Genomic DNA, 24375 nt, shown 5'->3' with positions numbered 1-24375 from the left:
GTATAAATGATTTCTATGTACCCTTACTTACAATGTTTTTTAAATACTAGGCAAGAGACTCACCAGAAATAAAATATGAGAGTAAGAACAGAATCACAGGTTTACAACCTGGAGGGGGGAAGTCACCTGTAATGCTTAATAAAACTGGGTGGATGTTGTCCCTCTTTTTTCCTTTTAATAAGAAAGTTAAGTTGCTAATTGTCACACAAGTGTGTCTAGGGGAAAAATATTCTGTTGCAGATTTTTTTATGTAGTCTTAATTGTTAATTTATTAGACGTTACTGGAGGAAGTGAAGGTGATGCCAAATTTGCACTGCAAATACAGAATAACCTTTTACTGCCTACAAGAATAGCCTTTTCTGGGCTAACATAACTTTAAAAAAAGAAGTTTCTTTACTTTGTTGCATCAATGTACACTCTAGAATGAGTGTATGAAATAGTCAATATCACCATAAGTTTACATGCTATATCTGTCTGAGGCTGACTGGTATGTTGCTTTAAAAGCTTTTGTATAGCTTACGGAGAAATCATGCTCTTAAGTTAGTGGTATATTTTTGCAAAGTCCAGGTGGCCTCCAGCAGGCTTTGGGTGGCCCACAAGGGAGACCATGTTTCACTTAATATTTGAAAGCTGAGTCAGACCATGAAAGAGAGCAAAGTCTTGTGGGAAACTGAATTAGAGCTGCATTGACAGAAATATTATACTAACCTTGGTAAACACAGAAGAATTTGCAACTCTTAAGATCTTCTTTTATCAGCATACCCGGGATTTTGTAGCTATTTCAGCAATCATTTTGTTGCTCTTAGTAGTCTCAGTGACTGTTTGTGGGTGGCTTTTAGTACTACCTCTAGCATTTAATAATTTGTACAAAGCTGCAATTGCTATTTTGGCTTCTGTTGGTCAGTCCTATGCCAAGCTTAATTGATGATGCTTGGCCCAAACATGGACTTTAGCCCAACAGTTTACTGGTTTGCATCTTATTCCTTCTATAGTTATTTTATCCTTGAATTTGTTCTTTAAGTCAAAACCATGCTCTGAAAATGTGCAGCCATTGGAGTAATTAATGTAACTGGCATAACCGAAAGCTTAGGAATGTAGTCATGCCTTTAAGTAATGTGTGTTAAAAGTTGTACGAGGGCTCTCTAGAAGAGAGGACGTGAGACTTGGCACTTTCTCGTTGCCTGCTGAATAGGTGACTCGCTTGTGTTGACCATCAGGACTTTGTGCCCTGGTCCCATCTGGCAGCAAGCTGAGTCCCTCTTGCCTGCAGCTGGCTGTCCAGCTTCCATCCCCTGCTGCTAAAGGTCTGAAAAAAGCCCCGCTTCCTGCTGCTCCTCTCCCTGTACGTGCAGGATAGCAGCTCCTTGACTGTCTGAAATTCTCCAAATTGTTCCTTAGTGGGATCCTTGGAGATGGTATGAGGCTCAGCAGGCCACTGTGTGCTGACTGCTGCTTGTCCTGGGTTTCTTTCACTTGGCTTCCTCTTTTCTTCTACATCAGCCTGTTCTATTTTCCTTTATAAGAAAAAATGCCTTCTTGGGGATAGATGCTCTGTGTTTGCATAGTACCTGGCATGAAGGGATTCTGGTAGAAGTACTGACAGTAATCTGGATAACGTGTGTTAACAACCAGTGCTATAAATGGTGAGAGATGAGCTTCCACCCCAGTGTCTCCTGTTGTCCAAGATTATAACTGTTAGTCACACCCCCCGCTTTTTTCCCCACCACCCCCTCCCATGGGATGTCCTTATCTAGCCAGCATCAGATATGTCTATATATACACATGCACTCTCTGGAGGACATAGCGTTGGTGTATATACATGCGCATGTGTGTATATATATATAAACAAAAAATACTTGTTTGACCATGTGGTTTCCCCAATGGAGGGGGCATTCAGCAAGTCCGCAAATAACAGGGTCTGAAGCCTGCCTTCTGTTGATTTTATATGCTAGCAATAAATCGAAACTTCTTTCTGTCTGAGACACTTTTACCTACTGGTGCTTGATTCCCTGTTACTTCCCTGTTTCAGGAAAGCTCGCAACTTTTCAGGGTCGTGCCAAGAGTTTATCTTCTTGTGAAAATAGGCTTTTTAGCCCTTTGCCATCCATTTGGGCCCTGAGCTCAGGTGGGGGTGAAAACTCATCAGGCAGGAGCTCATCAGCTTTCTTAGAGTCTGAACCATTGGTAAGAGATGAGTAAATCGGCAACACTTTAAAACAAAACAAAACAAAAAAAACCCAAACAAAAACCACTTTGCAATGAAGGCCAGAGGAGAGGAGGAGTAGAACAAACATTTGTAGTGAACTTCCTCCTGGCTTTGTACCCCTGTCCTGGGATTTAAACAGGGCATGTCAATTTACTGTTACTTCTGTAGGCTCTTTTTAATTAAAACCAGAATGGGTAACTGCTTCTGTTTGAACTCATGCAATGTAAGATAGACCTGAACCAGTTGAATACAAACTGCACTAGATTACTTAATTTGCTGCTGTGGATGGCTGGGTCATTCCTGTAACCTTCTCCATATACAAAGGGAGATGTTTTAACAGTTCTCTGATCTAAGTGTAGGTTTGTCTGGGGCCTTACTACAAAAGAAAGTCGTGATCTTGTCACAGTCTTGGCAGAAAGCGCGGGAGTAGATTAGGTCAGCAGAGGTGAAACTGCTCTTCAGGTGATGTGAACGAGGCAATGGGCATGGTTTATGCTCTTATCATTGAGGTGCTGTAGGTGTGGTTATTGTAATGGGTATTATGTAAACTTGAATAAAATATTCTGGCTTGTGACTTTTCTGCAAAGTTGTTCCGTGGAGAAATGTTCTTGAGGACATGCTCCTCTCATCTCTGGTTTTTGGTTTACTGGTCATATTGGAAACTTTCTTCCACAAGGACTGGAGAAGTCTGACCAATTCTTCCAATAATTTCAGAGTTCTCAACGCTTGCCAAACAGATACCGAGGACACCCTCTCTTTGGTAGTGGGAAAGACTGGCCAGAGAACTGGTGGAAATCGCTCTGCCAAGAGTTGATAATGGAAGGATTCCTCAAAGAAGTGTCTGGGCATAACAAGTTTGCAACCACGTGCATGCTTACCCAGAAGGTACTTTCTGGTGTGAAACTACCCATCAAAAGCTTCTCCAAGTAATATCTAGCTAAGCCATACGGTTTATTTCTTACAGGGTAGAAATTGGCTGTTAAAAGCTGGATCTGCCTCAAATCCAAGTCTTCTATTACAGTCCAGCGAAGACCTTAATCTGCAGAGACCTTCTAGAAGGTAATTACAGTACATGTGTTCTCTTGAGTGCCTTGTTTAATTTATGGGGAAAAAAAAAAAAAAATCAGATCAGTTTCTGAAGCCTGCTTCTGGAGATGGCTAGGTTGGTGTTGTGGTTTAACCCCAGCCAGCAGCTAAGTACCATGTAGCCGCTTGCTCACTTCCCCCCACCCAGTGGGATGGGGGAGAAAATCAGGAAAAGAAGTAGAACTCATGGGCTGAGATAAGAACAGTTTAATAGAACAGAAAAGAAGAAACTAATAATGATAATGCTAACACTAATAAAATGATAACAGTAATAATAAAAAGATTAGAATATTCAAGTGATGCACAATGCAATTGGTCATCACTTGCCGATCGATGCCCAGTTAGTCCCCAAGTGGCAATCCCCCCGCCCCCAATCAACTCCCCAGTTTATATACTGGGCATGATGTCACATGGTATGGAATATCCCTCTGGCCAGTTTGGGTCAGCTGCCCTGGCTGTGTCCCCTCCCAACTTCTTGTGCCCCTCCAGCCTTCTTGCTGGCTGGGCAGGAGAAGCTGAAAAATCCTTGATTTAGTGTAAACATTACTTGGCAACAACTGGAAACATCAGTGTGTTATCAGTATTCTTCTCATAGTGAACCCAAAGCAAAACACCATACCAGCTACTAGAAAGAAAATTAACTCTATGCCAGCTGAAACCAGGACAGTTGGACAGGAGACTTCTGCGCTTGATTTTTCTAGCCAAAGCTTTCCCTTAGGCAATATTATAATACACACACAAAAAAGTCACTGGAAGTGCCTGGAGAGACACCTCTATTGACTGCTGGTATGAAAGGTAATGTGTTGTCTAGTGCTCCTGTGAGTGCTTGGTTCGCAGCTTAAATGTGACAGTGCCTCGTCACTGAGGTCTTCAATGCAGCCAATCGGATGGTTGTGTAACTGGGAAGGTTAGTGGGGAGTGTAGCTCGGAGAAATCACTTCCTGGACTCCTCAGCCAAAACTAGTCAGAAAGTGTGTTTCTTCATCATCAATGATTCTGGGTGGCCTGGAAGCATATTGTGGCAACGCATCCTTGTGGCGAAAGTAATCAGGTAAAGACAAGAAATGGTAGAGGAAAATCCATCAAGAGATATGTTCTTTCTAATGCTGATGAGTTAAACCGTGATGCTTTAAATAGAGCAGCTAACAACATGCACTTGACCTACTTTTTCATAAAATTTAAGATGAGAATGAAAAAGAAAAGCCTTTATTCTAACAAGGATTGATTCAGCACAAACGTGTAGTAGTTTGTCCATCTTTGTGTATTTGTTTTTGTGAAATTTTAACTATTTAAAGTCTTGGTGAGTACGTCTGTGAAAGTGGGGTGTTTTTTCAGCGGTGGTCAGGTATTTGCCATCAGAGTATATTGCTCCAAGAAAATAGCATGTGAAGTTTTGCATGTTATCTTTTGCTTCTGGTTATGTTTATTAACCAGTGTTGTGTTGGACTTCACAAACTCTAATTCTGACCAGCCCTTTTGAAGTGAAAGATAATGAACTGGAGGTTGCAGAGGCTTTGCTGTGATGAGAAATAATAATAGAACAAAGCTCTTTAGTGCTGGCCTTAGGAGCCTGTTCTGGTGTCTAGATTGTCCTAGTGTTGCTAAAAAATAAGTAATTTGGGTAATGACTAAGTGCCAATTTTCTCTTGCCTTCTAATATTCTACTGTTGCGACTCTTTCAGCTACTGTCTACAGGTCTTCTAGAAGAAAAAAAAATTGCTTACTATTAAATAGTAAGCAAGAGCGGAAGCTGTATGCTTAGTGCAAACCAGAAAGTTTGTACTTGTTTTCTCCAGTAATGGGGTCTTGAAAATTGAATCTTTTTCAAGTGTTGCCACAAAAATTCCATTTTTGTCACCAAAATCTTTGTTTCTTCAATAAGACAAGATCCTTGTTCCTTGTTGAAGTTTTAATATTAATAGGCTTTGAGGTCCTCAATGTTTTTTCACAAAGAGCAGTGATTCTAATAATTTTTTAAACAAAAAATCAATTGGAACTTTTGATTTGCCAAAGATATCCCCCTACCAAGTTGAAATCCGTTTGCTTAGCAAGAATTGGTTTTTTTTAAATGGCGCTGTTGCTATACAAATTACTTGGTCTGATTTGGTTAAGATATCATTCATTTTATGACAGCAGTAGACCTTTACCTGTGCTCTCAACGCAGCGCTCCTCAGACATGAAAGGAACAACGCAGTCACCAGTCAAGCAGGTATGTGTGAGTAGAACACCTCTTGCACCCTGTGGTCCATCCTTGTTGGTATTAAAATATCTTGCAAGTGTATCATGGTGTCACAAATGAATATTTTGTTGCTAACAGTAACTTCAGTGGAAACACTGGTAAATCAGTGTTTATTTGTCTTGTTCTTCTGGTTTTTTTATAGATGTCTCTGTATGATATGTTTTCATGTGAGAGAAAAGGTAAAACTCCTCCAAAAGGCAATAACATGCTTAACAGGTACAGTATTCTAAATTAAAACAGAATTACCTAATTTTGACTGCGTTAATAGGGATACTGTTTGTAGGATGATCCTTAAAACCAGCATTCTCCTATGTGAAGTGATGGTAAAAATGTTTAATATATATTTTTAAAAAAAGAATAAGACAAGTGCTTAAATCTTGCTGTACGCTGCATTATATTCCAAAACATTGTACTGTTACAACACATAACAGGCTTTGCTGAATTTGACAAGTTGTGTATACTTGTAGCGTCACAAGCAAAGCAAGCTTTATTAACTGTGTAAGTGCAGACTTTCTCACTGGTGTTCAAATCCAAGCAAGAAAAATAGCAAATGTTGATAAAGATGGAGCAATGGCAGATTTAAATTGGATATTTCTACTGAGCCCGTGGTTTTTTAGCCTGTCTTCTATATGATGGTTGAAACTGTAGTGGATTTTAATTTGTGATGATTTAAAATAAGAAATGGAGTATAGGGTTTTTTCAAACAGTTAGCAAATATAAATCAGGCAAAAAAAAGTGACAAAGTTGTGACTCTCTCTTAAAGCTGGCAGAACTGAATGTATGCCTTCTGCAGGGGCTGTGGGTGTGTAGGTTTCTGCCTTTCTATGCTAGTCTGGAGAAGACTGAGATCAAGTTGAGGCTCCCTGAGGTCAAAAGAAATAAAACAAGCTTTTGCAAAAAGCAGACCAAGTAATTTGTTTCTCTGGCTTCTGCGGTGCTTCAGAGTAAACGCACCTTGCATTTCTGAGCAGTTCGATTCCTCCTTCAGGCAAGCAGCCTGATGCTGGCAGACGACAGGAAAATAGGGTAATGTCACTTAAGCTGAAAAATTGCCGCTGTAGCTGTGTGAAGAAAAATCACTTTAGGGACAATTACAGTCAAAGCCAAGTGTTATTTCACACTTTGCTTAGGAAAGGACGTTCTTACTTCAGCTTGTCTGCTAACAGATATTGCAGTTTAATCATGAAGCAGTCTAATTAGAGGTAAATGTCCGTAAGTATGAGAGCCCATGGACTGGTAGCTGTGGTGCTGCTCTCCAGGTGGACATGCCTAGTGGTAACATCAGCTAATTCTGCTTACAGCATAGCAGCTGTGTCCTTGTCATTGATGCTTCTGAAGTTACTAGCTCTTTTGGCCAGGATTAATGTTACCAGCCTTGGAGAAAAATGTAAGGTGTTTCGTGTGGGATGCTGTCAGAATGATGTCATGAACGGACAAGTGCTTGTAAGAGCATGCTTTTGTTAACGATATGGGAATCCAGCTGTTGATAGGCATATTGGTGGGTGGGTTTGTTTGTGGGTTTTTTTCCGCAAAAGTGCAATTTCATCTGCTTGAGCTGTGTACAGTAAGAGGCTATTTTTAAGTTATGGGACCAGGCACAGAGGAATTCTGTTACATCAGGGATACTGCTGATTCTGCCTCAACTAGCTGAAGTCCTGTATGAGTGTAGTGCTAGCATGAGCTGCCAGACCACAGTCTGATGGTGCCGTCAGAGCAGGCAAAATAAGCTGGGCTGCTGCTCTCCCACAGCCTTGTGCAAAGTTCCTGAAGAAACTGATCTAACGTAGGGCTTTTTTGACACTTCTTTATATTTTTATTAGTGTTGCAGAGCACTCGCCGGTGAAATCTTCTCCTTTGAAGTCCCTGCAACCTGTTGTTTCATCCCGAGAAAAAGAACTAGAGGTTAGTTTTTGGAAGAGGGAGGATATCTGTGAATTGCTGTCAACCTGCAGACCGTGTTCGTCCTGTATTGGAACAGCTGGCTTGAGCAGCTCTTAATATTACAAAGATGTTTTGAATAGAAGCCCTAGAAGAGGATTTAAATACGTTAAGATGGATTAATGGGTTGCAGGTTTTCTGTGTATTAGTGGAAAGATGAGGGAAGTTATATCTTTTTGTCTTGTATTAATTATACCTACATGAGCAAGCTAGAGCTGCTTCATGAGAATTTGGCTCTCTTTTTTTCACAGACTGCTCTGTATGGCAAGTTGCTGACTGCTAGACAGAAGGTAGCTAATGAGAAGGTAATTCCTCCAGCTGTCTTGGCAACCAATAAGATCCTGGTGGAGATGGCCCGAATAAGGTAAAGCCAGCATGCATGTTGTACAAACTGAGAAGGTTGTGTGCCAAGTCACAAATCCCCTTTCTGCTTTTGTTGTGGGAATGTGTCTCATTGGTAGAGGAGCAGCTCTTTTCCTGAGGATCTTCGTTTGCTCTAATACCCTTGTAGGCCACTGACTGGTGTAAGTTAAACAGTTATTGGCATCAGACTTGCTGCTTCATGCTAGTTATTATTAAAAAAACAAAAAAAAAAAAACAAAAAAAAAACCACAACAAAAAACCACAAATGACAACTTTGCCTGTCTTTGTGTCCAAACCTCCTGTTAGGTTGACTAGTCAGAGGAGGAAGGTGTATGTTTTCTACTAATCTTTACCATCTGTTTGTTTCCAATATGTTTTAATCATTTTAGTATGCCCTTATCCTGCTAAGCGTCAGCTACAGGTCAGGAGCTGTCCCTTACCTTGCATGGGTAGCTCTGTAGTGTAAAAGAATAAGCACAATATAGTGTTGCTCTCAACTACTTAAAGGAGGCAAAACAATTCTTCACCTTTTTTTCTCATTGTATGAGAGGGTATTGTGGGGCAGCTCAGTTGGTAATGCATCTGAAGTGCCTTGCCCAGCTACTGAAAGGCATTAGACAACACTGCTTTTGGAGTATGTATGTCGTTATTCCATTGAAGAGCTCTGGGCTTATGTGCTCTTGGGAGGTAAAAGCAAATAAAGATGTATGTAGTAAACTGATCCTCCAAAGTATTAAGCAGCAAACTTGAAGTTTTTGCTGTGGTCAAACTTCATGATTCAGAAGCGCAAACAGTGAACTTAATGAGTTGCAGAGACAATAAGGGTACAGTAATAACATTTTCAAGTTTTGACTAATAGATTTGTAGTCCAAATGTGTGTCATTCACAGACACTTGATGTTTCAAAGCATTGGCATAGGACGTTTCCATGGCTTTTACTGTCTATCCTAAACCAGGCCTACAAATGTTCAGAATCTGAAGAGAATTGATGGTGTATCTGAAGCAAAATCCACCATGTTGGTCCCTCTCCTGGCTGAAATTAGGGACTTCTGCCAAGTGAATGGTTTGCAGGTATGACTTACTTAAGTGCCTGCTACTTTGCAAGAGCTTTGAAGACATAATTTGGTCTGCAGCTGTCAGATTTCTCATTCAGAGTTTGTCCTCGTCACAGCTATTCCATCTAAACATGGCAGTGAAACTTGGTGGCCTTGCATACAAATAGGCCTCCCAAATCTAATATGCTACTTGGCAATGACATTGGGACCTGGCTGATGTTCCAGATTGGTGTGGTCATCTTGAAAGTCCAGGACAACCTTATAAAGGTCACCCATCCGGCCAGGCTGAGTGTCCCATAGGTGCCATGTTATTGAGAGCTTGCAGCTAGTTATTGTGGTTTGGGGCTGGAGGGCAAAGGTATAGTAAATGTTCCTTCACCACAGGTTATTGACTTGGTAGACTTGGAGGGCAGGGCTTTGCTTCCTCTTAAGTTTCTTCTTAGGAGACTGGCAGAAGAGCTTAGATTTCCAACAGTTGGAAATACTCCTGTTGGTTCTCCTTACACAGTTGATTTTCTTTTCTCCGAGACTTTCTGTAGAGTGGCTCCTCATCAGTCAGTATGGTGAGAGACACCACTAGGGAGGGGCCATGGAGTCGAGGATTAGAGGAACTATGAAGCGGTTTTGCTTTGGGGATCTTAATTTCTATGTAAATCTGCTGTTAAAGGGGCTTATGTAGTCTAAGAAGCAGGTAGGGCAGCAATACTACTTCTCTGTAATGCTTGAGAAGACTCTGTGGAATCTTCTTTCTGCTTCACAGAAAGCTATTACAATCTAGGAATGGGGGACCAAAAGCATTCCTGGTGTGTTTTGGTTTGTTTTTTTTTTCCCAAGAAATCTGTGTTGAGCAAAAGATCAGAACAATTGGAGGAGTTTCCCATACTGAGCAGCAGACAGAGTACCACAGTTTGTTCAGATGGAATAGTTTTATGTGTAATGAGCAACACCTGACAACTTGTGTTGACCTTAACATGATTGTTGTAGTTGGTTTCCTGGGGTTTTTTGGGGGGGTTCAGGGTTTCTTTTTTTTGGCAAGTCCCTTGGACAATCCCATGCTTGTTTTATTAAGATGGGAGTATGTGGGTATCCATCTGGATTCCCTCTTTGCTTTGTTTTTTTTTGCCATACATGGACTTGGCGTCAAAACCAACCTCCATAGAAATGAATGACTCTGTTTGTGTTACTTTCTCAGATAACTTCAGATAATGGGAGGGTGATCCATTGGTTGTCACTGGGATGTAATTCTTCTAAATCCTCTTTATGTCACTTAGACTGACACATTCCCCACATCTGGATCTAAAGATCAGAAAGAAGCATCTCCCTGGAAGTGTACTAGAACCCTCTCTCCCTCAGAGCATGTCACGTATGTCCTGTTCCAAGAGAAAAATCTCTCTGTGGTAAGCTCTTCCCTGTGAATGTCCTGTCCTTTTTGAAAACTAATGACAGGGATGCTTTGTCTAGAGGAGAGGGATTTGCAAGTTCTTTTAAGTTCTCTGCCCAGTGCTGGGGTAGGGTTGCTTTAAAACATTGAGGCAGTATCTTTCCTGGCAAATGGTAGCTCATCTAATTTGTATCTCTATGGACTGGTAAAAGTATGAAAAACTGGGCTGGCTGTGAGGTGGGATACAGTGAGGTAAGATACAGCTCCCTACTCGTTACAATGCCTGCACAGATTGGCAGGGCATCAGGCAGAATTGTTGCTGTTATGTCATTGGCCTATTCCAGTACAGTTATGCAGCCTGCTTTTCTGTTGCAGGTGTGAGTTCTGCCTGTTTCTGTATTTTTCTCTTTTTACAGTAGTAAGGGCATATAGGAAAAACTTCCCGATCCAGTAGCCTGCTGGAAAGGACGCCAAGCCTAGGGCTATATATAGGCATATGTTTAAGGTTAAAAACCATTGGGATAAATTTCACTAACTCTGTTCTTGGTTTTGGTAGCAAATACCTATTCCTTTGCCTATGCCATATCCATGTGTGAGACTTGCATCTCAAAAAACAAAGCTCGTGGGGAGATTCAGTGCAAAACTGAAGTCTAAGTGCAAAGTATTATCGTGGCTTTCCAGTTCAGATTTTGGAAAGCTGTGTTTCCTGTTACGAACAAAAGTTGAGGATGAGTTACCTGTCACATCTAAGCTGTTGAAGTGCTACAGGGCATGTGGCTTAAACTGGCATCACGCCATGTGTCCTGTGAAGATGAGCCTCGTGAGCTGCTTTGATATAGATTTATTTACTGCTTTTTAATTCTGCAGTAGGAAACTGAAGCTGCTTTGAGTTTTGCTTTCCCCCTCCCAAGAGCATGGGTAAACTTTGTCAGATAGTCCCTAACTTAAAGGGGTACCTTACCTAAGGACTAATTAACAAGAAACGGTTGTATAATTATTAGTGGGTAACTTGATCCTCTGTATTGGCTAATCCTGAGGATTTATATGCACAGTATGTGTATTGTCTGAGGAGAAATCAGTAGAAGCTTGAAACCTGTTCTTTTGAGGAAGACAAATAACCAGTTTGAAATCTCTCCTTAAAAAGTACAAGTTTGGGTAGATGAAGTTTGAGATGTTTTCCTTCAAGGCAAATGTTTTAAGAGAAGAATTCATCTAACAGATGTGAAAATGAGGGGGAATTTGTTTTGGCATTGTTATTCATGTTCTGCATAGATGCTATGAATCAAATGGGCCACTGGAAGGTCAGGTGCCTCACAGCTACTTAGCGGGAGATACCTGAAGCTTTGACACAGAAATCTTATGAAGTGGGAGCTGAGTTGATAACTCAGACTTAACTGTAAGGCGAGAGCATCCGTTTCCTTTGTGGTAGAAATTGCTGGGATTCAGCTCCCGCAGGGTGGAAAGAGGGTGGTAGTGCATGTTGTGACACAAGGGACGTGAGCTATAAGCAGGCTGTAGTGAGCCTTTGAGGTGGCCGCACTGTGTAGAATCTCTCTTCATCTGAAGTAAGTGCAAGCTGAGATGTTGCACTCGAGCTGAGAAGCAGTAGCCTCAAGAGAAAAATGCTCTTTACAAGCTGGAAAAGAAATGAGATAAATACTAGGAGTAACAAAGTGTTTTGAGGAGCTTTGTTGCACTGCTGTGTGCTATTATCCCCTGACTGCTTTTTGGGAATGGGAGGTTGCCAGGTTTTGAGCTTTCAGTTGTATTTCGGACACTTCTGCCATCTCAATTCCTTCTGCCTTTGTTTCCCTAGAGGACTATAAGTGAGAGCAGATCTCTGCGTCTTTCTGAGGTTGGCACTCACCTGTTCCAGGCAATGAAAGCTGGCTACCCTGTCAACCTGGAGCGAGCAGGTTTGACGCCCGAAGTTCAACAGATAATTTCTGATGTTATCCGTAATCCTCCCATTAACTCAGGTGAGCATCGCAGCCCTTACCTGAAGCTTCTCGTGACAGTGGCATACAGGTGAAGGGAATGAAAACCTGACAGATCAGCTGCTTTTTTTTAGGTAGAACCCATCATTTCTGGAAGGCCCGTGGCTGTGGCAAGGCACAGCATGCCAATGCCAGGATCATTGCTCTCCTTTCAAGGTTATGTTGTAAAGGAGGCAATTGTGATTCATTAAAGAGCAAAAGAGGGTAGCCCTTTACAAATCCTGTCACTCAATTGTTGGGCTGTTGAAAAGATTCAGGCATCATTCTTAATTGTAAAAAACCATCAGCCTGACAAAAGTCTTCCTGTAAATATTGGCATCCACAGAAAATAAGCTGAATAAGAGCTGTAGGATTTCCCCAGTGCAACTTCTCTGCAAGATACTTTTTTTATGAGGAGGAGGCTGACAAGTGCAGGAAAAATAGTTGTTCCTCTTAACACCGTCATTTGATGCCATGGGCAAGTTCAGAGGCTGAAGATAACCATGTACAGACTTGTGGTTCTGAGATGGAGTGACTTAAAAGTTCAGTTTTGCCCTAGTAGTTTAATTTCTTAGGTTGGCAGACTTTCCTGACTTGGTAGCTTCATTAGTTTTGTCCTATTGTGGATTAATGCATCTTTTCAGCAGTGGTTACACGCTCAAACAGACTCTCAGATTGCTTTCTTGAATTTAGTGCCACACTGGAATGGAGAACTGGCATGGCACTATATTTAAGAAAGCAGAGAGGCTTTTCAGCGTGAGCTAAAAATAGCCTTCCTCTCAAAAGAAAATGTTTGATAGGACATGTGAGTTAGAGGCAGGCGATTCTGATGTTTTAGATTAAATTTGAGGACAGTAAGCTTGTGTGAGCACACATGAGGTGGGGATTTATCCCATGAGCTCATGATATGTTTTCTTACGAGTCAAACCCACATGTTGTTTTATTTTTTGTCTTTTCCATGCCTTAATCTATCCTATGCTTTAATGAGGGACCACTGATGTGTTTTAAAACGTAAGAAAGCTGAGTAAGGGCCAAGAGGATCAAAAAAAACAATTAACATTGTATTTATATTTTTTCCAAGACACCACCAAAATTCAAGCAATTCGAAAACTTGTTCCTGCAAATATTGAACTGTATCTCATCAGGATGACTATTGCATTATTGGAGAAAGAGGATAGAAAGAAGTCTCAGGATGGCTCAGGCGTCAAAAGGATGTTGGTGTGGTCAGAAGGGCAGCAGGAAAAAACAGGAGCAGATAAAGCAAGCAGGGAAGATGCCTTGTGGAATAAAACAAAGGTTAGTAAAAGAAGGTATAAAACTGGTTTTGTGAAAAGCATGTTTCCTCTTTGTAGGAGTAGGCTAAAAGCCCTTTTATGTGGTTGCTGTTTCCAGTAGCGCTTAGTGTCTCATCTTCACAATCCATCTTTCCCTCGGCTTTGAGTACGACTGCCTCCCTCTCCTCCGAGGCCAATGCTCAGAGCCGAACCAGAGGGTTGCCCTTGCAAAGTATTGACCTGGGAAGAGGGCTGCCCGGCTGTGATCTGTTGAATGTGTCACTGGAGTTGATCTGTTCCCATGTGGGACTGTCAGCTCATCTCTACCACAGCAAGGCCTGGACATGCAGCCCAGGAAGATCAGGCACATGATGGTCTACCACTGTAGACCATCACAACCGCAGCCTAATAGTGGCCTCAGAGAGGAGGGATGAACACCTTCTGCTGTTGTCCAGCCCTTCAGGATGTAGATGCCAAAGGTCCCCTATAAAATCCCAGATTTACAGTAGCCGGGGCAGTGGATGAAAAAGCTGGAATTCCAAGTTCTCCTCAGTATGAAAACGTTTGGCAACCTGGATCCTTCATAGCCACAAAGTCCATGTTCTGCCCTTGGCTTGCTTCTGTGCATTTGGTACCTGATCACCAACCCCATGTGGGAAAAGTGATTCTCTTACCATGCAGAAAGCTCTAAGACAGCAGAGAAGTTGAGTGTGAAAGAGCTAGAGGCAGTGCCTGCCAGAAACGTCTCACAGGCTTCCATGGGTTCTTCTGTTGCTTGAAATTGCTGGGCGTAGATGAGAAGTGTCATGCCATAAGTCTGACTCACTGGGGAGAAATCTCAAAAAATAAGGAGCTCTTTGTTGCTGTTTGAGACAGGCCAGGCTAGTCTTCTGAGCCCTCGACTGGCCTGTTGGTGTCTCCCAAGTCCCAGTTCAGCACCTTGTACAAAAGGCCACCCTGCACTGAGTGGCTTCTGGTGGGAATGGTAAAAAGAAATTCCAAACTCTAAATCCTTCTGCTGCCTGTGCTAGGATTTCATGTCTGTTCCTTACAGGGTTTGGGGTTTATTTCTTGAATTCTGGCTCAAACAATTTTTCAGGCCTTGCCATTTTGTCAAATTGATTTTCTTGCATCCCTGAGTGCTGTTTTGTTTCTACCACATCTGTGTCTGAGCCTTCTTTTTCCTGAAGTTGACCTCCTGGCAGTCCAATTGTGTGAGCTCTAATTACACTTTTTTTTTTCTGCTACTGTTAGCTGCTGGAGCTAATAACAGGAATGACATGCTATTAGAAATCAAATTAATATTATACAACTGAGTAGACTGCAAATCCAAAAGCTAATCCAAATAGTCGTCATTTACTTCTCCTTCAGAAGATATCCTGTTTCTAATAATTCCCTGTAGCAAACAGGTTTTAAATCTGCTAATGAATGTTCTTGGATTTTAACAACCTTACATTACTGCTGCTTTTACAGGGTAATTTGATCAATCCGACATTGAAGGAAGGAGCAGAGAAAACCCATCTGCAAGCGGTGCCTTCAGCTTCGGTAAACAGATGTTCTTACTGTAATAAAGCATGAGGTAGACTTGCCATTAGCGATGCTCTCATTAACAGAGATGTGTAGTTGATCCAAAAATCTCAGCTTGGCTGCTCCCACTTATGACCAGCAGGCATTATATAGAAATTAAAAGTTAATATCTCTGTGCCCACTATGCCACTTCTGACACCTTTGCTGTAAAAATGCATTTGAAAACAAAGCCCTTTCCAGTCAGAAGCAGGTATTTCAAGTTCTCAGAGCTATGGGGATGGAGGAAGTACTCTTCTGCACTACAAAAAAGAAAAAAGCCCAAGTACAAGTTCCAGTTCCCTTGTGTTTGAAGTGGATGCACTTCACTTGCTCAAATTTTATTGTGGTGAAATGGATAAGGAATAGCAAGTGATCTCATTAAGCGGAGGTGTTGGAACTCTGTTTATAATTACAGACTCATTTACTTCCACAAAAAAAAAAAAAACCAAAAACAAAAAACCAAACCCCTCCAAAACACAGCCTTTGCATTCAGTCTAGTTTGTGCAGACTTAAGCTTTAATGCTGTGATATATATAACAGTCAGCTTCCTTACTGTCATATGGAAAGACTGTACAGAGTGTGGATGACAGCCAGCCAGGTAGCGGAGCGGCAGCAGGCCACCTGAAGCCCATCACACTGGCCTCCTGGAATCAGCCTGCCCTCAATCCCGATGAGGAGGAACTGTTTGCCGACTCTCAGCCAAAGGTGAGACTAGACTGCCTGTAGCTCTGTGCCAGGAGCAGAGCCCAGACCTGGTGATTTGGGCGTCGATCTTTAACAAACCAAAATCCCAGTTTCTGTCTGGGTTCTTTACTGTGCCTCAAACCTTGGCCTGGATTGCCAGTCAACTTCTCTTGTTAATATCCCTGATCAAGTGACAGCATGCTGCTTTTACTACCCTTGCTATGCCCGAATATACCTCTCTCACAGTATCAGCCTGTGACAGAAATTTTTTTCCCCAGTACATCTTGTCAGCCACCTAGTGGCAGATGCTTCCAGCACTTTAAGAGGACATTTGGCTCCCTTTCTTCTTTCAGGTATAGGTTGTGTGAGATAGCATGCTGATCATTTTAAGGATTTTTGCACTGGTGCTTACATAAACACAAGTTGTATGAGCGTACATACAGTCTTTTTTCTAAAGGGAGCTCGTGTGGCTCTGACCAGCACTACTTGCTGTAGAACTCGCTTCAGTTTGAAGCTGGTTATTGATGTGAGTGTAAAATATGATGCAGACAAATCATTATTCATGGTCTGGTCAGTGTTAGGTAGGTATAACTCCTAAATAGCACAGCAGCTATCTTATTTGAAATACTAAGCATGTTATAACATCTCTTTTGATTGTGGGTGATGGCTTCAGAGAGCTTCCACAACATGAGTTCCAAGTAAAGCCCCTTTGTTGTGACATGGGAACAAAGCATGATCAGTGTCCTGGTCTCTGCATCCTTCCTGCTTCACCGCAGCTTGGGCTGGGAGCCCTGGTGTTGTGTGCACACCTCTTGATGCACGCACTGGAGCAGCCTCTCTCCTGGCTGTAGATCGGTCTGCCTGCTGTCTTTCCCAAAGGGAGCTCACCAGCAGTCTCACTCATCTTCAGATAAACGTTTCAACAGAGATTGGTCTTCCATTATTTAAAAACCAGTGGCTGAAGGATGAGCAGAAACCCATTTATCTCCTAGTTCTAAACTCTTACAGGAATTCAGGGCTTTGTGTTGCCATAGTATCTCTTCCCAGCACAGTGCAAGAGATGCACCCAGCAGTCATGGAGAGTGCCCTATATTCAGACTCTCCTTGGGGGACATAAGCCTTGCTTGAGTCCAGCAGAAGAAAAGGTGCCGTGCACAGGTGCTGCCAGGCACAGTGCTGCATTTGTGCGTTTCAGTCCTGTTTTCTCAAGTAGTAATTGGGGGAGGTAGCTAGTACTGCTGAAGTGTTATCGATCTGGGGCATCCACTTTCATCCCCTGCCAGGGGGGTGCATTCTTTCACAAGTCACACTGAGGAGCTGCAGTTCTTGACCTGATGGTTGGGGGGGGGGGGGGAGGGAGTAGGTTAAAGATGATTCCTGAAGGTCAGCATAACACTTAGAGCTGTGCCAGCATACTTTGTTGTTTCAGGTCAAATGTTTCCCAGCCTTGGTTGTTCCTCACAGCTATAGCTTAATTTTTAGTCTCTCAATCACTTCAAAAAGGTCTTGCATTTAAGGGAGACATAAGCCTTCCACTAATTATGTAGATAGTTCTGTCTCCTGCTGCACATGATGTTGGGAAGTAGAGCTATGTAAATGAGTCGGCCTGTAAATGCCTGCCTTTTTCCACATGTTTGTTTTCTTCTTCCAGAGCTCACATCCCCCTTGTAAGAGGAAGGTCCCGGAATGGTTTGGAACCTCAGCAGTGACTGTTCTACCTGTAACCCAGACAAAGAAATCTAAAGGAGAGACCAGAAACGGGATTTTTAGTTGAATATAAAAATGAAGATTTTTTTTTTTAACCTTCCCTCCCTCCTATAACAAGTATTTTTTGTACAAAGTGCTACTTCCCTGCTGTAATGTGCCTGCTTCTGCTTTACTCTTCACTGCTGCAGCTCGCTCTTCTCTTCCTTCCATGCGGCAACAGCGACTCGGCCCTGCCCCCCCGTCTATACTTTTTCACTGTACAAAATGTCTTATTAAAAAAAAAAAAAAAACCCAAAAACATAAACAACTCGCCCCCTCTCGGTGTTGCAGACAGCTGGGCCGCCAGCCCCCTCATCGCCACGGCAACGGCCACCCCACTTCCGGGGCGTGGCGTGGCGGCGGCGCGGAGGCTGCCGGGAAGGCGGTATGGCCCAATAGGCGGGGGCGGTGCTCGGCCTGCGCCTCGCGCTGCGGCGGGCGGGTGAGGGAGGCGGCGAGCGCGCGGGGCGGCGGGGCCGTGAGGCGGCGGCGGCGGGGGGGAGGGGAAGGCGGTCAGCCCTCAGCCCGACCGACCGGCCGGTGTGGGACAGGCGCTGAGGAGTGAGGGAAAGAAGGGAAGGGAAGGAGGGAGGCGGCTTCCCCAGGCCCCTGCCCGCCGCCGGCCCTTCTTCGCGTTGTCCCGCTCTGCCGCGGAGGTGGGTAGAGGGGGGGGGCGGGCGGGCAGCGAGGGGCCGACGCCGTCGGGGTCGCTGCCGGTCGGTGGTTTTCGGGGGGTGGATCCGGTCGCTTGGGCTCGTCGGCCAAGTTTTGTCTGGTGTGGGTGACTTTGAAGTTCCTCGTTAACGCCGGGTGCCGGTCAGGCGGGCTTTTGGCCTTGGTGTGGGGCCGGCAGGCTTCCCCGGCGCTTTCCCGGGTGGATGTGAATTTGAGAACTGGTTCAGAAAACCCGTTATCTACCTTGGGATTCTTCTTTGGGGTTCGGGGGGTTGTTCTGACACTTGAAATCCCCAGACGTGTCAGTTTCTTAAAAGTCCGTGCACTGGAAGAGAAGGGTACAAACAAGAAATTAACAACTTCATAAACAGATTTCTCTGCTCTTAAGTATCTTATTGACTCTAATACCTTTTTCTTCCTTTTTCCTCCTACTTCTTGTGACAGAATTATGGATCCAAGCTTATTGAGGGAGCGAGAGCTATTCAAAAAGCGTGCCCTCTCCACACCAGCAGTAGAAAAACGTCCAGCGCCATCTTCTGACTCCTCTTCTTCAAAAAAGAAGAAAGCAAAGGTAGAACAAGGTGGCTCGTCAAGCTCAAAACAAAATGCAGGTTGGTGAAAGTCTTCTGTTTCACAGCTGTTTGGTGTTTTCTACCACCTGCCTCTAAGCTATGATTTATTAGTATGAATCAGTCTATCTGAATTTTATTGGTGGTTGTTGTTATTCTTTTTCTTAAATTGTCACTTTTTGTTAAGAAATTCAGTTGTGCAATGGGAAAAAACAGTTTTGCTACCACGTATGCATGTCAGGCATCATCCTGTGACTTGTTTGCTGTTAGTCAATTGGAGTAATAGTTGCTGCCAAAATATTATTTCAGATGAAGCTGCGCTTTGATTAGTGGATTTCGGTGGTTGCTGGACCCAAGGACAAGTGGTAACAGCGGTATTGTTCTTTTTTTTCTTCCTCTGTCTTTCTGGTAAGAGAGCGCCTAAAACTTAATTTTGTTAACTGTAGGTTGTAGGCTATCTATCCGTGTGATGGATTTTGCACCGTCCATCTTGTCTGGCTAGCATATTGTGATCAGCAGTCATTCTTGTTTTACTTGGGACCTAATCTTTGTTCATGAACACCAGGGCTTCTGTAGGTTTCTGTCTGCTTTGGTCAGGAGTTTTGTTGTTTCTATGGGATGATGGCACTGATAATGTATGTCTCAGGATCAAATAAGCGGTTAATAAAGCAGCATCAAATTAGTGGGAGCAAAGGAAAAGTGCAGTACCTGGAGTAGCAGGGAGAGGATTTGTGTGCACACAGCGGCACGCTCTGTGTTTGCTTTTACTGTGCGAGACTCCTAACTTGGGGGGCCTTTTCAGTGCTCTGAAAGCGCTGACAGTTCTTGGATGCACTCTTAAAGGTGCATTTTATGTCAGGAGTTACTAAAACACAAAATACCCTGTTGCACAAACTCATTGCTTGGTCATATTTTGAATACTATGTGTGGCTGTCTTCTAAACTCCAAAAGAAACAACAGAGCTAAAAACAACAGAGAAGTGTGTCAAGGACAATGGGAGGAGTGGAGCATTTTCTGTCTGAGGGGAAGAGTATGGAGTTTGCTTATGTATCTCCAGGTTCTCAGGGCACCAAATAAAGTTATCAGCCAGACATTTTAAAATAAGTCAAGGGAGGCCTGGTTTCCATTGGTCCCTTTGCCACAAATAGAATAAAATTCTATGTGGAATGTCCTAAACTGCATATCCTGCATGAGAGCGGTTTGCTGGGAAAGGGGGATGGGGAGGCAGGAAGAGGGCAGACAGTTCAAACGTGAGTCTGATCTGGAGGATTTGAGTAGATATGTGGCCGAGTGGCAAAGTAGATAACGAAAGTAATTTCTTTTCTGTGGTTTTGTGGGCTGGGTATTTTTATAAGTGCTTTTGCAGGTGTCAAATGATTAGCTTACACAAATAGGAACGTGTGGCTCTGAGAAAATACGCTTTAACTTTTATGCTGCTGGCTTCATTCCAGACAGCGTCAGAAAGATTTCAGTGTTTCTATAACACTTTTATGCGGAATGAGTTCAGTCTACTTTCATTTTCCCTTGGAGAGTATTTACTAAGTACTGCAGAAGCAGCAAGGATGGAAGAAAAATAATGGAGAGCGAGCGAGCCAACTTTCTTCCTCTTGTTCTTAGGAATCAGCTCAGAACAAGTGTTCAGGCTGGCAAGCGACTGAACAGGTTAAGCAGCCACAGGCAGCACAAGTTGCCCTGTGATGCTGCAGAGTCCAAGTCCTTTGCCTCAAAACCAGCTTTTTATTTGAATCGCCAGATTGTTAGGTACCTGTCAGATATGCGTGTGTCAGAGATGGGTCTTGGGGAGGTGGAGTAAGAAGGTGATGTTGAAGAATCCCTGCCTCACCCCCCCCAAAGAAATGAAAATGAACGTGATCAGTCCTAGTTTTGTTGTGTAATGACCACAAAGAGGGTAAATAATGTCACAGTGACAGTGCATTGGCATTGATAGTCTCTAGGTGTGTAGCGCCTGCAGGTTCTCCCTTGTTCTGTGATTCTATGACCAGAGAACCTGCCCTTGTCACTTTTTTGGGGAGGAGAGACATTGAGATCACACTAATCTTCAAATGACTGCATAGCTAAATCTGGTCTGTGTGTGAAGATTTGTTGTAAGCTTTCCAGTGAGAAAAGTTATTACTATCATTATTTGAAATTGTTATTCAAAGAAGTTATTTGAAAAATTCAAACTCTGCCTTGTTTACTCAGTTCAGAATAGTAACTGGAAAATAAATGAAATTGATCATATCTGTTTATTTCTTTTTATTAATGAATAGTAAGTTGTGCCTAAAGCCTTAGTCTTTGTCTTAAGACCTTTGTCTTGATGGTCTTAGCCAACAGTAATCGAGAGCTGGAATCTCCAGGAGCTGTTTCACAACTTGGTCTACATTTGGGAAAGAATCGTCCTGAGGCTCTAGGGCTGTGCAAGGGTAGATCTTTGTCTTCTGTTCCTTGTGCAAACACCCAGCCCCCTTTATAGATCTGTGAAATAAGTAGTTGGAATGAGTCCCAAGATTTGTCATTGCGTGTGCTTCTCAGGAAGGCATGAGAACATGAAGCCAGCGTAGCAGAGGCTAGCCGTGTTACTTCCTGTACGCTGCCTTCTTGTGTGCAGCGATATTGAGCATTTTGTAGGGACGCTGCAAACGGCCAGCAGTCCTGTTGCTGTTCGGAGTGTTTGCTTTCAGGAAAGAGGCATGTTAATTAATTCAGTGCATCCAGACGGCTACTGTTGCCTATCTTGAGCAGGACACGGATCTCTCAGGGCTGACGCTGTCAAATACAGCAGAATGTAATGAGGCATCTACCCGGTGTCCCTGACAGCAGAAAGCATTATTGTCACTAACACTAGCTTCATCATATGTCTTGGTGTGGATCCTAAGTTGTCTTGTACCTGGGGTGTCAGCTTCCATTAATTGTGCTTATAGTTTGATTCTTAGCTAAAAGCATTTTCTGCACGTGGGACTGGTACTGGCGGGACTTCACCATAACAAGCGTATCTGAGATGAATGGTTGCAGCGGTGGTAGTGTCATTTTGTGATTGCAGAAGGGAGGTTGCTTTTCCAGGTGAATCACTGGACTGGCTGCGCTGGTTAGTAGTGGCCTGCGTGTCTTGTGACTCCATCTCACTGACCAGGAAGAGCGTGAGTCAAATTAGTGAGTCTTTTATTGTGTCTGGATCTTCTGGAGCTGAGGCATACTGAACCTGATAAAGGCAGTTTATATATTATTAAAAAAAAAAAAAAAAGAAAGAGATAATTACAGGTACTGGCGATAGCACAAAGGTATTTCTGATGTGGATAGACTGCAAGATCAGCGTTGTAGCTTACTGGTCCATTTGGCCACTAGGTGGGTTTTGTTTCCCTAATGACAGGAATATTGTTTGGGTTTTATATAGTTAAATATCTTGTCCCACATGTAGCTTTGGTCTGAGCCGTTTCTTGCTGGCCTGCTTCTCTGTGGGTTCAGGATTTTGAAAGACTTCATCAGGCCTTACTGATGGCCACGCTGTTGGACGCCATTATTGCAGTTGTAATTTGTAACTGCAAAACTTTTATGGTTTTGAAAACTATAGATGCAACGCAGCTACAGAAGAAAAACAATCTGGTGAGCTAGAGGTCTGAGTGTTAGGCAGTCAGTTTGTGAGAAAGGTGTGAGTGTGAACTCTCTGTGATGCATGGGCAGGCGGATGAAGCAAGCTGAGATTCTCTTGTGCAAAATGAAGTCACTTCTCGCCGTGCATCCATCCTGCCGTCTCTAGCGCAAGGCTTATCCTGGTGTGGCCTCCTTTGTGAAGCAGGTCGACACCTGAAAGCTGTGTGCAGGCTGAGCAAAATTACTGTCGTCGGTGTGGGAGATCTGCGACCCATCTGCTTGTGTTCCTTGGCGAGAACTCAGTCGGTTCCAGTTCAGCTTTGAAAAGTTAATCTCCAGCATGTCTGACTCCCTGTGGTGTTGTGGTTACCATAGAGGCAGCAGCCTTGGGGCAGAAAAATGTCCCTGTTTCTTCTAGACCGTAGTGCCACTACAATACACTTTTGTGGAAACAGTCAGATATTCTTAAGGTAGTGCATTAGTCACGTCTCAACACCCAGAAGTTGTTCAACAGGTTGAATATGAAGTAAGGGGAGAGCAGGTCTCTGGAACTGGAGAAAGGGAAGGAGAAAGGGTGAAATTGTACCACAGGAGGTTAGAAAAGACCATTTTAGGGGATACGTTTCATGTTGGTTTACTTTTCCTCCCAGCACCCTCTCTTCTAAAAGCAAGAAACCCGTAATTAAGAAGAGCTGTCAAAGGCAAGAATTCACACAAGTGTCTCCTGTCTCGTGGGATCTCTCGCCATGCAACCCTTCTATCTCATATCTTTTTTCTCACCCCTTGTATGTTTGTGTGGTTGACCTCAGTGAGAGGACACCGCTGTGTCTTTGCAGTATGTATGATCAGATTGTTGCGTATTTTTATAAATGTTTTCTCCAGTTAAGCAACATAGTTTTATGCATGTTAGGCAATATTTGTTTGTTCAGGTAGACAAAGATCTATGCTAGTAATTCAATATAAACAACAAAAGTTCATTTGAAAACAAATATCTTTTCTCCCCCCATAACATTGCAACAGATTATCCTTCTGCTAAGCACTCGGAAATCCTTTGCCAATTACTCAAGTTCACATCCAGAGGTAAAATGATAACTGTTGCTGTTATATTTAAGTCCAAAAGAAAAAAAAGCATTTGACTTGCTCATTTGTAAGATACAAGAGGCTTCATTCAAGGTGTTTAACGTTCTTCAACTGCTGATGCGCAGTCCTTCCTACACCACCTCTGTTTCATGCTTTCTGAAGCTGTTCATCATTGCTCTGACAGGATTGGGTTCATTCTCCAAGTCTTTCACAGTTTTATTTTTCACACAGCAGCAACAGTCTAGCAGTTCATAGAGGAAAGCCAACACCACCAGAGAAACTACAGTAAAGATGAATATGATCAGAATAATAAAGCAGGCAGTGTTCCAGTTATCATGGAAAGGGTAAATTTTTTGCACTTGAAAGCCCAGATACTGGGAAATTGATGTAGTCTCGTTCCAGTGAGTGGTGTTGAGGGTTGCCATTCTTGAAGAGTTGTCTCGGTGTGCTCACTGTCACGGATTTGCGGGCTGAAACAGAAAAACAAAACTGTTGAGGACTGCATTGACCAAGAACATGCTGTTATTTTTATCCCAGACTGTTAGAACTTAAGCTCAGACTAAGTGGTCGCACCTCCTACAAACATGGATTGTTGCATACTCATATTTACTCACAAAACTGTCAAACTTTAAATGTACAACTTTGTGATGTGTCTGGAATGTTCATTTCAGTGATGACTGGTCCATGCATGCATCACGTAGTGCAAGTTATTTTGGAATGAGAGAGCTTTGCTTCTTTATTTCATGTATATGCAAAGACAGAAAGCTTACAAAGATAATTTTCAAGATATACAGTGGTTTCGGTGACCTGTCCACTGTTATTCTTGAGGTTGGTACTCGCATGGTGTGAAAGTCCTCAGTGCTCTTTTGGCATTCTTAGAAAAACAGGAGATCTGCGTACCGCCCTTCCTTATCTGAGTGATTAGAAGAACTTACTAAATGTTAATGTCA

At 42.9% G+C, this 24375-nt stretch overlaps 3 protein-coding genes across 8 annotated transcripts in view; 2 read left to right on the top strand and 1 right to left on the bottom strand.

Moving 5' to 3' along the window:
* Positions 1-7788, top strand: part of WRN (WRN RecQ like helicase) — a 38483-nt gene extending 30695 nt beyond the window's left edge. Inside the window, exons 25-30 of the mRNA XM_075038482.1 lie at positions 2921-3091; positions 3171-3265; positions 5457-5501; positions 5674-5747; positions 7352-7433; positions 7721-7788. Coding sequence (XP_074894583.1) covers positions 2921-3091; positions 3171-3265; positions 5457-5472 — 282 coding nt within the window. The 3' untranslated portion in view covers positions 5473-5501; positions 5674-5747; positions 7352-7433; positions 7721-7788. The remainder of the gene's footprint in view (positions 1-2920; positions 3092-3170; positions 3266-5456; positions 5502-5673; positions 5748-7351; positions 7434-7720) is intronic.
* Positions 7789-15650: 7862 nt separating this feature from the next.
* The window catches only part of GTF2E2 (general transcription factor IIE subunit 2), a 28407-nt gene continuing 19682 nt past the window's right edge, over positions 15651-24375 (top strand). For 5 of the 6 annotated variants that reach the window (XR_012651978.1, XM_075038495.1, XM_075038514.1 and 2 more), the window contains exons 1-3: positions 15651-15788; positions 17419-17955; positions 18633-18799. Coding sequence is in view for 5 of the 6 variants with exons in the window: in XM_075038495.1 (XP_074894596.1) it covers positions 17627-17955; positions 18633-18799 (496 nt within the window). In the remaining variant the exon portion in view is untranslated. Of the gene's footprint in view, positions 15789-17418; positions 17956-17976; positions 18170-18632; positions 18800-24375 lie in introns of those variants that run through there. The other variant, XM_075038531.1, reaches the window with a different exon arrangement.
* On the bottom strand, positions 23322-23850 carry SMIM18 (small integral membrane protein 18). The gene has a single exon (XM_075026189.1). It carries the CDS (start codon positions 23848-23850, stop codon positions 23557-23559), a length of 294 nt encoding a protein of 97 aa, XP_074882290.1. The 3' UTR covers positions 23322-23556.

This window comes from Buteo buteo, chromosome 1, assembly GCF_964188355.1.
Source record: "Buteo buteo chromosome 1, bButBut1.hap1.1, whole genome shotgun sequence".
In the NCBI taxonomy this organism is placed as follows: domain Eukaryota; kingdom Metazoa; phylum Chordata; class Aves; order Accipitriformes; family Accipitridae; genus Buteo; species Buteo buteo.
This window is presented reverse-complemented; position numbering and strand designations above follow the sequence as displayed.